The sequence below is a fragment of the Dicentrarchus labrax genome, unplaced genomic scaffold, assembly GCF_905237075.1.
Source record: "Dicentrarchus labrax unplaced genomic scaffold, dlabrax2021, whole genome shotgun sequence".
Classification (NCBI taxonomy): Eukaryota; Metazoa; Chordata; class Actinopteri; family Moronidae; genus Dicentrarchus; species Dicentrarchus labrax.
In genome coordinates, this window is record NW_026136719.1 from 20,036,367 (window position 1) to 20,051,749 (window position 15,383).

The following is a 15,383-nucleotide window of genomic DNA, read 5'->3' on the forward strand; positions in this document are numbered from 1 at the left end:
GGCATAACCCCGTCTTCAGTTGAAGGACGGTGGCTCACTTGGCTCTCTTGTGGTAGATCACCATCGTAACCTAGAACAGATGGCTGACCTACTCCAGAGGAAGTTCAGGGTACTGAAGCAAAAAGTATTCAAGGCCCACTTGTTTACTTATCACCATCATGGAAAAATAGAGTCACCATGCTTAAAGAATTACAACAGGCAAAGGAAATTATTGAATGCGTATTGATCAATACTTTCATCTCATTAAAAAGCAGTTTTTGATCTGTTGATATAGCATACCATCGGACATATTTTTATATGAACATCCTCATAAACGGATTGGTATATCTTGGGATGATAAGAGTCTTTGTGAGACCAATTTAATTAAGGTCGGACAAGTAGAAGGTTGATGAACAATGTTGAACTTACTCTCTGAGACAGGCATGAGAAATAAACAATGAACAGTCGAGCATGTGCCTCTGCCTCTCCTCACGCTGCTCTCGTGCCTGGCTATAATCACATTTATTGAATAATGAGAACTAGGCTTATATTGTTCTGCTGCAGCTTCTGCATGTAGCCCAGCCCCCACACATGATGGTAAACACAAAGCAAGCTTTCAGAGGATAATACTAAAAAAGCCACCACATTTTCCTGTTCAATTCTCTTCTTCTGAGCAAGAAAGATATACCATTTACTATACTGCTCCATGGAAACAGAAATTATAGCCTAGTAGTTTTATTGTGCAAGGAATATGACCAGGTACTCTTCTATCAAGTTTAAATTCTAATATCATCCTTATATCTGTACTGATGAAACATGTATTTAGTCACCATTATATTGTATTAGAAGTAATGTGTCACATTAATCTTTTCATATTTCAATCTTAGTATAGTGGCTTTTGACATGTTTTGCATTAGAAAAGATCCAATGCCAAAAAAAGGGTCAGCTCCTTCTTTCTCCTCAGCAACAACACTGATTTGCACTGTTGCCATGACCTCAGAAACATGACGTGATTTTGTTGCCATGACAGCAGTGCTGAGACGCAATAAGATGGGAAAGTCAGCATACACGAAAGCAATAACGGCGAAGAAATTGTCTACATGATCAGTCTTCACAGGAGCAGATGACACACATTGCATGTCAACCAACGCCATCTGTGATTATTTCATCACTCAGATATTGTGATGGGTTTCTCTTCCCCATTTTCCAGTTCAGGAAAAAATTATCTAATTAATGTATATACCAAAGCATTAGTTGGTTGGTCCCTTTGTTGTTTTAATTGTCCGATCTAGTTAACTACTGTGTGTACGTGCAATGAAAGCACCCCTGCACACTGATAGAAATGGCAGATCCTGACGCAAACACATCATGAACGACTTACTTGAGTGTGGACACCGGCCATCTTGCTAAATGGGTGGTTGACAGAGGCAGCAGCGGTTGTTGTCACCGGTCTGACGAAAGGACCTTTATTTCTGTTGGCCGCCTCATATGCACTGGGCCGAGTCCAGCAAACATCCATGATGTGGAAACATGACTTTACACTACAGGCAGAGGAGTGACAGGGAGAGGTTGAGTTATGTAGGTTATGATGAGGACGTGCCTGAAAATCCTAAGTAAAAAAGGACTCACTGGTTGCTGTGGGGAAAGTCGAGCAGGTGTTGCATGGTCACAAAAGGGTGGCTGAGAGCTTCGGCAGGGGCAATCCTCTCTTCTGCATCAATCAACAACATCTTCTTCAGCAGGCCCACAAACTCCCGACGGTCTGCCTTCTCCGCTAGCAAGTCACTACCTTCCAGATTCATCACCAAGTTCACCTGGAATACAAACATTTCACTGGTTAAACTACTGGTGAAAATAACTGTTCATCAGAAAAAACATATTAAAAAGAAAAAAGTAAAATAAAATGAGTAATGTAACATTGCAGTATGCTCTGACTAGGATTAATCAATGGACTTTTTTATTGTCACCAATTTCCTAAGAATGATCAACAATTAGTCATGGACTGACTGACTGACTTAAAAAAGTACACACTTAAACAAGCATTGGTGGTTGGAATTTCCAACTGTGGTCTATTTCTGCATAGAGTAGTGGGTGAAACCATCATTTTTTTTTACATTTGGGTTTAGTATTTAACTGAAGGGAAGTTAAGCTTAGAGGTGCTCTTTTGTTTCCCAGTAATAAGATGTGTATGCTCTGTACTGTTCACACAGCTGTAGGTGTACTTCCTCTGGTAAAGACCTAGTCGCCTACACCCTCTAAAAATTTGATGTTGAACTTCCTCTGAAGTCCAGTTAAGTACATTGTGGTCCAAGCAGCTGAACGTACGTGCGCTATGTCATCCAAACAGCTGAAGATGTACTTCCTTGCTTCCTTTGATTTCATTCCCGTTTCCGTCTCATGCTCATCTGTTGACTACAGAAAAAGAAAATGTTTAGTGGGGCTGTACAAACTGAATTCAATAAAACAGTTGCCATGCTCAGTTATGTTATGATGATGATATTTTACATTCCTATGAACCAGTTCATTCATGCTTCGTAGGAAAGTAGGTTGGGCAGTCATGACTCACTTTCAAAATGTTTTGCCTCTGCTAGTAAATTTGCTAAAAAAAAAAATTTTGTAGAACCCTAAGCTGATTCATAGTATGTGAAAAAATGTGACTAGCAGACCGCAAGTATGTCTATTTTCTTTGACTTGATTTTTGATAAGACTTTATCGCAGCAGTAGTCCTTGTGTGCAAGTTTCGGTTTGTTTCCGGAAAGCTATCATTGCTTATTTATTAGGAACTGCCCAGAGCGAGGAAGAAAATATTTGTTAAAGCTGACCTAGAATTTTCACCCTTAGCTTTTATCAATGGTAAAAAACCAATTTACCATATTTTTCAGGTGTGTTAATACAGCTCACCTTTAGCCTCCATGATGCGTACGGTGAGTCCGACTCTCTGCAAAAGAACCGTGCTGTCTTTGTCCCCGCATTCAACAAATGTTCTCCTGGCAAACCTTGTGTCTGAGAAATGTAGCGAATCTGTTGGACATAAGGAGAGAAGGGAGGGAGAAAAGAGAATATGAACAGAAGAAGAAATGGATCTTGTTGCCAAGTTAAAAGGCAATTTTCATTGGTTGAAGGTGGAATAAAAGCTCTGTAATACCATTTTACATGACACGATCAACACCGATTTTCATCCTGAACATGACACTTTGACAATAAATGCTGTTCATCCACTATGATTGCCAATTTCTCAATTATACATACACAAAACAAAAAGAAAAACATCACCACCATATACTGACACGCTCTTTTAGGTACCAATACTCTACAAGGTCATTCATAGTGACATCACTTCTTTATCAAATCCCTCAGAGTTAAAGTTACTGGGTGGATGTGTACAGTCCATAGTGAGGACAGCTGCAGAGACCTTGAACATGGCACATTCCTGAGAAATTGCTCGACCCAAATAAGACCCCTGTACTGAGTGTAGCTTGTGTTGATGATCTCTGGAAGGTGTCAGGGTCTGTACATGTAAACTCTGATAACAAGGTTTCTCTGGTCTCAATGCCAAATGCTTTGCTGCGTAATGATGCTTGTCAGTCAGATGTTGTGTCACACACAGGTTCATGAGAAGAGACCAGTGAGAAGGCCGGCTGACGTCAATCACACCCAAGTGTAAAAGACAACAACCATTAGACATTCAGCGCTGCTAAGAAGCAAAGAGCTGTCCGTCTGGAGAACGGTGAGGATCATGAAGAAGTGCGAGTTTGTGAGTGGGTTCCATGAGGCACCTCACAACTAAAAAGTAAATTACAGAGACTGTAAATGTTTTTTTTGGAAGGACCTCATGTGTTGCTCTTAATGTCCCTGGCCAATGTGATGCTTGAGCGGATCTGTTTGTTGCTGAGGTGCAAATACAGCAATGTGTCTGTGTGTGTGTGTGTGTGTGTGTGTGTGTGTGTGTGTGTGTGTGTGTGTGTGTGTGTGTGTGTGTGTGTGTGTGTGTGTGTGTGTGTGTGTGTGTTTGGGTAATTCCCTTCCTTTAGTTATTTTCCCAATGCATGCTGATTTATTTCTACCAAAGAAATCTCCCCCCATTCATATGACTATTCATAACATAGTTAAGAATTACTGAAACTGTCAATTCCAACAAACCTCACACTGGAAGTACACTGCCTAAATTCCCCTCCTTTCCATAATATAGCTGTGTTGTAGTTGAGAAACATGAAAACAGTAACAGACACATAAAAAGGAGACAACACAGCCTGTGTGTGTGTGGGTGGGAAAATTCTTGTGACGGGAAAACCCTTATTTTTCCTGGAAGGCGTGTCTCTGCAGAGATCTCACAAACTAGTGAGATCACTGGTGCAAAGCTCCTGCTTCACAAAACAACTATCTAGCGAGCCTGGGCCTGCTGCAGACAGGAAGCACAGGCAGCATTTATTTTATGGCAGTCCATATAACAATACACACTATAAAAGATGACTTTCAATGATATCCCTCCCTGCAATAAATAAAAAGTAAAGACTAATGTACCCACATCCTCCTACCAACCCGGCATATGATGAATCTCTTCCACATTTTTGACATTGGGGTACAGTTTGTACCAGCTTACAGGAAAATTCCTTCTGGAGCCTTAACCCCCACTAACCCAAATCTTTTTTGCTTCCACTGGCCCTGCCAACATCCTCTTATTCTTACAGCACCTCGGGGTTGCCAGCTTGGCCGAAACTCAGAGTAAAGAAAATATCAGCAAGCACACATTAGTTTGGTCTCTGGAGTAGTGTGCACTGACCCCCATGGTTGCACTGTGTATAAGATGCCTGAGGAGGCAAGAGACAGAGAGTGTAAAGAGGGCATAAAGAAAGACAAAAATATGGAAAATGGAATCATATCCAAGTCTACAACACCTGGGCTAATCTTAGCCACTCATAATGAGACCTTGGCTGAATCATGAGGTTTGACACATCAAAGACCTGAGCAGCCCTGTGCTGCACTAGTGAAGTAAAAGATGGTGTGACTGGGGGATGAGGTAAGGAGGAGGGGGCAAGAGGGGAAGAAGGGAGGAGGAGCCAGAGTTATAAATACAATATGCTGTGTGGCATGGAACAAGACCCCTTGCAGAAAGATAAGAAGAAGAAAAGGGGGAAGCAGGGGGTGGCAGCAGCTCAGTCAGCTCTAGCCAGATCACCCTGTGGCCCCTGAATGACACCTCACACCAGCAGTCAGCTGCCTAGCTGTTTACTGACATACAGTCAGTTGGATATTTATTCTAGGTGATAAAAATGTACAAGCTTTCTATTTTAGAATTCTGCTATATATCTATTTATGTATACAGTATATCTGAGAGATAGCACAGGGTGTGCCAATTTATGATTATTCACATCTTCAACCTTTCAGACAAATTTTGTTTCACTTTAAGCCAATAAATGATGGTAGATTCTAAAATAATGTAAAGCAATCCAAACACTGCTGGTTTGGATGTGAGAACCTTTGTTCATTATGAGATTAAAGCCTCCAGAAAGCACCAGAAACTAAAATATTTTTTTCTATTAGTCCTATGCTTCTGCACTGGCTGGTTTTCTCCTTTATTGGGCAATTCCATGACCAAATGGAGAACCCATCCCAGTGGGCAGGCTTGGCAAAAAGCCAAGTGGGGTGTTTCCTCTGTGTCAGTTCAGTCACAGAAAAAAGCCACATGGATTCAGTCTATTTCTCAATGGTACAGCGGCTAGAACAGGGATCCTCAAGGAAGTGTTTCCACCTTACTACATAACCATTCTGTTTAAACTGGCCAGGATGGTAAGTTCAGTCATCCAAGAGTGCATCCAGAGCTTAAAATGAACTTCAGGTATTTTAATCAGCACACAATAATAGGCCGTAACATGAGAGGAGCAAGATCCAACAAGCTGAAATCTAAAGCAACGAACTCTTAATCCACCGCCAGAGTTTACATTGTATTTGAATTTAAATTCCTAGTCAGTCACCCATTTACTGACAGTGGGTTTTGATCTCTATCTGATACATACTACATTCCACAACGTCCTTCGCTCATCTTGCCTTCTATTTCAGTGTCTCTAATACACCCTATCTATGCTCTCTATCCCATCCACCCTCGTCACCTCATCAGCTCCAAGCAGACCTTCGCTAAATTGAAGAGGCTCCCCCCCAGGCCCAGATATCTCTAAAGCAGCTTTGCGACATGCTGACTGGCTCCTCCAAAAACAGATTCATCATATTTAGACTGGTGGTGCAGCGCTCCAGTCAAATCTCTTTCGGAGGTGTTGAGTTATCCCTCCTGTCTCTGTCCTGGGGAGAGTGAAAAATGATGCCAGGCCATAAAACCACTTTGGTATGAGTGCAATGTGCAGCGGGGCTGAGTGCTGTAATGTAGGGTGCTGCATGGGACATCACTGGATCTGACTGAGGCTCTGCTGGCAAGCTTTGAGTAGATAGGAGTCTGGGGCAGGGGAAAGCAGATCAACGTAAGCCCAGATCAGTCTAGTCCTGGGAAGACACTGTCAGGGCTCCACTGGGAGGGGCAGACATCCAACAGCTTCTAATAGACATACCATCAATCACAAGAATATCCCTTTCTGCTCACCGTCACAGACGCCAGCTGATAAAATCCTCTGGGTAGGTACATCGTCAAGGATCCAGTAAATACTGCACTAATTTGGTGCTGTAAGGTCACTTGAGCCCTCAGTCTCTTTCTTCATTCAAACAATCCATCACAGTCTTTTTTTCCTGTGTGTAATTATACACAGAAGATTCTTTGCCTAAACCTCACAAGTTTCGTCTCCGTCTTATCCATGCCATCCTCCTAAAGAACATCCCTTCAGTACCACTAAGACAGCATTAGGACTAGATCTCGCACAGACTGAAATAACAGATTTTTCCATCTGCACACACAGTTACAATGTTGCATTCTTGTCCTAGCTTCAAGCCATCTGTCCTAAACACTGCTGAATGCTTCTGTCTGCCTGTCTTAAGGCTTTGTCAGCTTCTCTTCCCAGCTGAATCTTTGCAACACTTTCTTTTGGGAGATTTAGATCGAAGTGGCCATGGATCACAAGAGAGACATGTCTGAGTCAGTAACCTGAAGACAAGTATGTAATAAAGAAGCTGGACTGAAAGCAAACTCAAAACCAAACAGACTGATCCCACTCGTCTGTGGGTTGCCTTGATTGGAAAGTGTAGGGAATAATGGAAAAGGGAAGAGAAAAGTAGAAAAAGAAGGACAAAGAGGAGACCAGGAAAAAAACTGGTTGGGTGGAAACCAGAGGGTGTAACGCTACCTAGACAGCCACATGGGCAGTGTTAGGATGAGTGGGGCAATGGGGGTAGGGAGCTGACCAATGGGAGAAAAGTCTGTATAGAGGGTAAAACATTCCATGTGGAGATGGTACAGAGAGGAGAGACTGAGTCATAGAAGCTGAAACTAGAATTTGGAGATGCTGGGATAAGTTGCATGTAGAGCAGAAGGGAGAGGATAGCAGGAGACGCACAGCAGGGACTGAAAAGCTCAAACTCTCCCAAAAATGATGCGCCAAGAACCAATAGCAGCTAAGAAGTGAGTGGTGAGAAGATGGTTGTTTACCTGGTCGTACTCCAGGGCCCCAGGGTAAAGGGGCCAGCCAAGAAAAAGTTCAGCTATCACACATCCCAAGGACCACATGTCTATGGCTTCACAAAACGGCAATCCCAAAATAATCTCTGGAGCCCTGTGGATCAGACGAAACACACAACTGTTAGTAACGCCACATGATAATAACATGTTATATGAAAACATTCAACTGGTGATAGATTGGTGCAGAATTTTACATATAAAGATGTGTCAGTGCCGTCTTTACAAAAAAGAAGATGGATCTGTGAAACAAACACTTGAAATTTATAAACTATCCACTAAACACTAAGATGTGTCTGAAAATGGTAAGAATAAAAATGTATTTTGAAATATAAACAATTTCTATTTAACTACCCAACAGTTTTGTGTGTTTGAGATCTGAAATGTTTCACATTCAGTGCATTTCATTGCTTACATAGATGCTATACAGACAATTTATGCGGAATATAGCAGCATAGTTGTTGAAAATCTGTAGCTTCACCCTCCCCATCCAAGAACAAAGGAGAAAATACGGTGGCTGTGAAATGCGCAAAAAACACCAATATCGAGAGCTAGTGTTTGGTTTGTCCCATCTGAGCTACTGTAGAAACATGCCTATAGTGGCCTCCACAGAAGGCCTGGGTTTTGAGCAAAATAAATAATTATTATTAGTGATGTCATGGAATTCTTGTTGATGGCCAGTCAGATGGGAATGTGTGGTACATGTGTAACAGTGCCAAGTGACTTGTAAGCCAATTTTGCCAGCAGGCTGAGTCAGTGGGTTAGCAGGTCAGCCAGGCCGGGATCAGACCTTTGACAGGCTGTTGTATCTGCTCTAGGCTGACAGAAAATCAGCAGCACAGACACTACCTCTTCGCTACATGCTGACTCAGTGTTACTTCAAGTAACTCCATAATAGCACTGTAATGCCATGTCACAGGGACAGCTAGTGGTGACGCAGGCCTGTCAACACCAATATAGGTAAGACATGCTGACGACTGTCAAGAACTCTGTGTTTTGGACACACCACAAAGCCACAACTGTGGCAAACCCTGTGTGCACTGACAGCATGACGTCGCCTGAGCTCTTTTCTCTGTATGTCTTTCTGTGCAAAAGTGGCCTCCAAGCTCATTAAAATCAATCAGACACAATGACTATCCTGCACACAGACTAAGAATATATAGGTAGGACACTCAGTAGACAATCAGATAATGGGGAAAATAATAATGCTGTGAACTGATAGATATTGAGACTATTTTATGCAACATCAGGGCTGGGGGATACTTCAACATTATTGTTTATAGTCTGAATAATTGTAGCAATATACACATACTAAAATAGTTATAATTGCCTATATAGATTATAGCGTGCTCAGAATTACTCAGCCCTAAAATTACATTAGAGAGAAACCTTAGTGACTGGGGAGGTATCACTTCACTTCCATTCAGCATTTACAGTATACAAGATATACCCTGAACAAAATATTTACCACCATGAAAGAACCTAGAGGATTTAAATAATCAACTGAATGACAAGGATAGGATTCAAGACAATTAGCTCAAGTGACATCCAAAAATTACAGTTTCAGACAGCTGGACATACCAACTAAAGCAATCCTTCGCTCTCATACTGATCATATCTAAAGCGATCCATCTACTCTATGACGTCTTTGGAGCCATATGGAATGAATAGTGTGCGGACATATGGCTAGCAACAGCAAACTTTAGACCTGCTAAAATAAGTTTTAGACAAATTTGTCACATGGTCAAAACAAATGCCCGCAACAGCTGGTGCAGTAGACAACACAGCAGCAGAAAACCAACCAGGCAGTTATGCCAACCATTTCAGCCTCACAGGCATGTCCTATTTATAAGGAACAGGTTTTCCCTGGAGTGAGGGGAGAGATGTTACATGTCAACACACCAGTGCATTCATCAAAATTCAAAGCTAATATAGAGAGATACAGTAAGGCTGATCAGTACAACTTTAGCAGCACTACAAGGCATCATCGGGTTGGTCTAGTGGTTGGAGACTTCCCTGTAACCAAAAACTGGTTGCCCCCTCTGCAACAGCCAATGCATACCTCCATCAACAGCTCCTATTCAGCTTCTGAGTTGCAACTTACCAGCTCTGTCATTTCAAGATGTGCCGGCTAAGAGCTTCTATACAGGCCTAAATAATCAGCTTTTACTTCATGAAGTCAAAATATACCTACTAATTTGGCCCTATGCAAACAATTTTTACAGCTCAATATTAAGGAATCGTCAGGAAAAGTGAATTCCTGTCCTATTCCTGTGCTATACAAGGTACCACTATGAGAGGCTGCACATTTAATCTCTTGCAGTATATGAAACATTTTTAAGATTGCCCTGGGCTCTTTTCAAAGTCTAACAACATGGAAGACATACATCAACAAAAATAATGATGGCAGTGTAAGCTTATGTATCCACAGAAATCAAAACCTGAAACAGATCTATTGTCAGGGAAATAACCTAGACAGAGATCTAGAAAATGAAGGGATATAACATTCAGGAGTCACCTTATGTTTAGCACTTCCTTATTTGTTGTATTACTTTGCCAGATCCACCAAAGATCATGCAAAGTGCTTCTGGGTACACAGAAGATACATTGTGTTAGGTTTTAAATATGCGTGTGTTCTTCCCTTTCCCTGCTGAATGCACAATAGCAGTACAACACGTAAAATCACAGAGTGAGATAAAGAGAGCCAAATAGAAAACAGGTCTCTCTCCTTTGGTTTGGGGGGGATGAGTGGATGTTGCCATGGTTGCACCGCTCTATCTTAATCAACGCAACTCAAGCCTCACCACCCTCCTGTGAAACCAAATCTATTTTCCATCCTTAGGATATGACGTACAAGCTGAGGGGCCACTGAATGTAAGAGGAGCAGAAGCCGCGTGACTGTTCGCTGCCACGTGCAAGAGCTGCAGAGGAAACGGACAGGTACAATAAAAAGATGATGGAAGGTGATGGACCTGTATCCTGCTTCCTGCCCAGTGCATGCATATACTCCCAGCCCATGTAACACTGGAATAAGTGGGTGGTTAAGTTCAACACACAAACAAAACTGCAGTTATCGTACCTGATGCCTCATAGCTGCACCTAAACAGGCAGCAATTCATCCAAAACAGGTCCAGTTTCCACAGCTAGACTACTCCAATATGTAGCAAAACTTAATGGCAAGTGGTACATACAGTACATGACTGTTTGATCTAAAATGAACAAAATAATAATAATATATTGTATTTTTGATGAGATTGATGGATAACGGATGTTTGCCTGTGCATGCTTAATATTCGTTTTATTATGGACTTCTCTCACAAATTTGTGATATAACAAGGAATGCATTAACATCAGCATTACCATCAGTCCATCTTTACCATCCATTAAATGCATCCAATTAGCTTCTAATGCATTAATGTACTGCAAACATATCTTTGTACAAAAGCTGAACATGTTTTCCTCAGTCACAAGACAAAGGGCTGGATGTCAGATATTTTGACTGATACTACTGCACTGTTCAAAGGTTGGAAAAGAATGACTGAGTGAGACAGGAGTTGTCTGCAATATCACGGTGTTCAAAGGTTTCCATAGAGCCTCACGTGTTATCGGTGAAAAACGTCTACAGAGGCAGCAGAGGGGAAAAAAGACATCTTCAAAGAGCTTTCTGCGCCTGCTAGCAGCGTTGTCAGACGCTCTTTTCAAAACATTCCTCGGTTCCCAGCTCACTTCTAGAGTTTCAACCTTTCCATCACTGCATACCACAGAATTTTAGAGATGCTCATTAAGCCGAAAATAGTTTAAAGAATCTTGTGAATAAGTACAACAACTTGTGCTTTTAATGATTTTATTTAATATGTCTAGGCTGACACTGCAACAGGTAACATTTGGTTTTGGTGAGGTCATTACAGAACAAGGCCTAACTGAGAATAAAAAAACTCTGTATTGGCTGCTGGTTTGTCTTTAATGGAAACCGTCACTAACAAACCCTAATGCACAGTGCTGAGCACAGCAGTAACAGCAGGCCCAGCACGGGCACACCACTGTGCCAAGTATAACCTGCCCACACTGCAGGTATGATATTCAGCAACCATCACACAATAAAACAAACAGACAGGAGCAATGTTAAGATTTGGCTGCCATTTTTTCTCCTCACAGCCTGATGCTTCCACTATATTTTACTGCTCCTTTGTGGATAAGCTCTGAGCAATAAAAAACAGTCCCTCCCTGGTCAACAAGTTCAACAGTTTGCTCCTTGACCTCAAACAGCTGCTTCCCTTCCTTCATCCATCTCCCTCTCTGTTTGTGTCTGACCCACAAAGAGGCTGAAGCACACAAGGCATTGTTACATTAGTGGAACCAACACAAACATGATGCATGGCACAATTCCAAAACACAGCGAACGTTATAAATATTCAAACGTTTTTCAAAACTTTTATGTCTTCACTATTTATAAATTAGAACATTTACTGATTTTGATTTTATAAAGCTCTGCTGAGTCCAGTTGCTTTGGAACAACAGAAGCAGGCCATTACAAAAATGGAATCAAAAAAGCTAAACGCTGGGCTTCTGGATAGCTCAGTGGGTAGAGCTGGCAACCCATGTACAGAGGCTGAGTCCTTGCTGCAGCGGCCCAGGGTTCGAATCCGACCTGCAGCCCTTTGCTGCGTGTCATCCTTTGCTGTGTGACCCCCTTTCCTGTCTATCTTCCGCTGTCTCTATAATAAAGGCAATAAAAGCCCCCAAAAAATATATATAAAAAAAAAAAAAAAAGCTTAACACTAAGCTAAGCTTTGCACACCGTCATAACTTTGCACCAAACCAATTTGACTGATGGCTGTACTCGTGCCTGGCTTGCTGGCTAACATTTAATACAACGTATAAATATAACAATGTTGGAGTTGTTAGAAAGTATGAACATTTGATAGTGGTTAACTGTTCCCTGTGCAAGTGTTTTTTTCAGTTGTATCTTATTTTTATCTCATCTAAAAAAACACAAAAAAAGTGCAGACATGAGTTGTTCTTTACAAAAAGGGCCACGACAGCGCAGAGAAATTATCTCCATCTCTATTTCTTATTCATGGCCATTATCTCACACTCCAGAAATAGTCCTCTGATCCTCCCTGCTCTGTCCTCACAGGGAGGAACCAAGTGTAAAGTGGCATCCTACCAGCTCGCACAGAGAATAGCAAATAAGGGTGGCTTCGCATCGGGAGGGGGTCATTGTCATGGCATGCTTGCACAGGCTTTTCAGTAAGCTTGTTCTGATAAATAAATTTGGGCTACACTGCAGTTGGCAAAAGTTCAGCCACAAAGACAAACTGACAACATGGTGACTCCATGATGGAAGAATGGAGCTTTACCGAACGTCTCTTCCAGGAACTGTAATTCCACACACTCGCAGAGCATTCTGCATTATTCAGTGGAACACGGAGGCAGTGTAGCAAAGGCGGAGTAGCATTTGCACTCTGATCTACCCAGACCTTAGATTAAGGATACAAGGTTTTAGACACGTTTTACAGATGTTAACCTGAGCCAGTCTGTTTTTCCAGTTCGGATGGACTGAGCTTCTTAACAGTTTTGCTGTATTTTGAATTCAGCAGCAATCATTCCTTTTGGGCTCAGGACAAGATTACAAGAACCCTTGCCAAGGGGCAATTAAAACATACAAGGGGTGATTTTAGAAATTAAACAAATACAACCGATATTGTATACCTATCTAGAAATTTCTTGACATGTCAATATAACTTAAAAGACTGTCTTTTAATGTTATGAGGAAACAGATTCTTCCACTGATATTAAAACATAGCTTCATACAGCTATTCTTACATCTGACAGATTATTAAACCTGACATTTACCAGAATACCTAGCAAAAGCAATTTACAGCCTTCACAACAACTACTTTGCTTGTAGTTATCAACTACGTGGCCTTAATCATGTACGATGGTATTTTCAAGGTGAATTCTCACAAGTACTCTGTGGATATTTCATTCCAAAGCCATGAATGCATACAAAAACAAGAAGGTCCCACAGGCCTGGAATACAAAGCTGATCTTGGAATCTGAAGCACTTTCTGCAGTTTTCATTACCAACTGAGACAGGCATGCCAGTAATACAAGCATTTATTGTGAAGCAATACTATGGCATCAAATTATGTTACTGAAATGCAGCTGCCCACTGTGGTACTAACATTAATGCTGTGTGAATATTCCAACAATATTTATACCATTTATACACACTGACAAAAGCCTACAGTCAAGTGCTGAGTTAAGTTTTTTGAACATTTTATGTAATGTAACAACAAATTTGCAGCTTTGCAGGACAGTAGCTCTCTCATAAGGATATTCCTTAACTGCTCTGGTAAATGCAGCACCTTTTTTTTTTCACACCAGTGATGACATCGTATTAAAACAATGACCACTGGCACAACACCAGCAAAGTAATTTGATGCAGGAAACTCAGAGGGCCCTGGTGATGGGTACAGGGCACCAATTGGCACAACAAAGAGTTGAACTAAAGGGGTCGTTGGTGAGCCTTTAGTTTGAGATATTCATGGAAGGGAGTTGCTTCAGCTTCAAGATGAAGTTAACGAAAAGTGTACATTTTGTGTGTAAACTATACATACTGATACTGACTTGACACAGCTTCAGAGTTGAATGAAAACCATATCTTCATATCTTGTAAATAAAACACAAGATATTGCAGCAAAACAGCACCATGAGAACATGATGCATAATTTAGGTGCTTTCTAACTGACAAATTACAAGCTACTCTGGAGAGCTACTTTGGCCTTATAAATACCTGAAAACACTCATTACCCACTAACCCAAAGAAGTACAGTTCATAAAAGGGGAGACACTTATGTGCCCACAAGTTCCCACACACACAAAACATGTTTTTAAGACTTTATGAGGGATTACTTGCTCATTCTGTAAAAATGGCAGACCTAGATAAAATGTCCTAATATATCCCACCCACTGACAGGTGCCATGATAACTAGATAATCAGTGTTATCCACTTCACCTGTCAGTGGTCAATGTTATGGCTGACCGGTGTATGATCTTGTCTTGAATATTTGTTAAAAGCAGAGCGCTATATTTTGTACTAGCTGAAGGTGGGAGATTTTTTTTTTGGGGGGCTAAACCATGAATATAATGAATTACAATGATTTAACTGATACACGCATGTATGACCTACTTGAGACCAGGCTAAGAGTGAAAAGAGCAAATTTTTAAGATGGTCCTCAGTTGATAAAAACATGACTCAGCAACTTAATGCAAGTTGTTTTTCAAAAGAGAAGTCACTGTCGAATAATACACCTGGGTTTCTGGCTGCAAGTTTGACTAAATAATACACACTAAAAAAACACTCAAAACTTGGAAAAACAAACAAACCAGAGGCTTAATAAAAAGAAATTAAAAGAACCAGTGTGTAGGATTTAGCGGCATCTAGTGGTGAAGCTGCATATTGCAACTAACTGAACACCGCTCATGTCTTTATTTGATGACCTGGGAATGAGATCAAGTGTGTAGGAGGATATGCAATGCATAAAAACTGCCACTTCTAGAAAATCAAGCTGTAAGAAATGAAACTAAGCCAACTGTGCAAACCACAGTGCCAGTGGCCAAATACTTGTCAATTGTGAAAGTGGCTGATGTATATGTCAAACCTAATGGTTTGAGTGGCTGCTAGATTTGAGCTATTCACCAGCCACTTTAGATTAGTGGCCAACAAATATTTAGTGCTGCGCAAATCAAAACACAAACACAAATTGACATATGAAAATCAAAATAG

At 41.1% G+C, this 15,383-nt stretch overlaps 1 protein-coding gene across 1 annotated transcript in view; it reads right to left on the bottom strand.

The window, feature by feature from the left end:
* Positions 1-15,383, bottom strand: part of hipk3b (homeodomain interacting protein kinase 3b) — a 39,627-nt gene that overhangs the window by 9,369 nt on the left and 14,875 nt on the right. The window contains exons 3-7 of the mRNA XM_051380449.1: positions 7,565-7,688; positions 2,881-3,000; positions 2,305-2,391; positions 1,609-1,793; positions 1,361-1,520 (exon numbers count right to left, since the gene is read on the bottom strand). Of these exons, the coding sequence (XP_051236409.1) occupies positions 1,361-1,520; positions 1,609-1,793; positions 2,305-2,391; positions 2,881-3,000; positions 7,565-7,688 (676 nt within the window). The remainder of the gene's footprint in view (positions 1-1,360; positions 1,521-1,608; positions 1,794-2,304; positions 2,392-2,880; positions 3,001-7,564; positions 7,689-15,383) is intronic.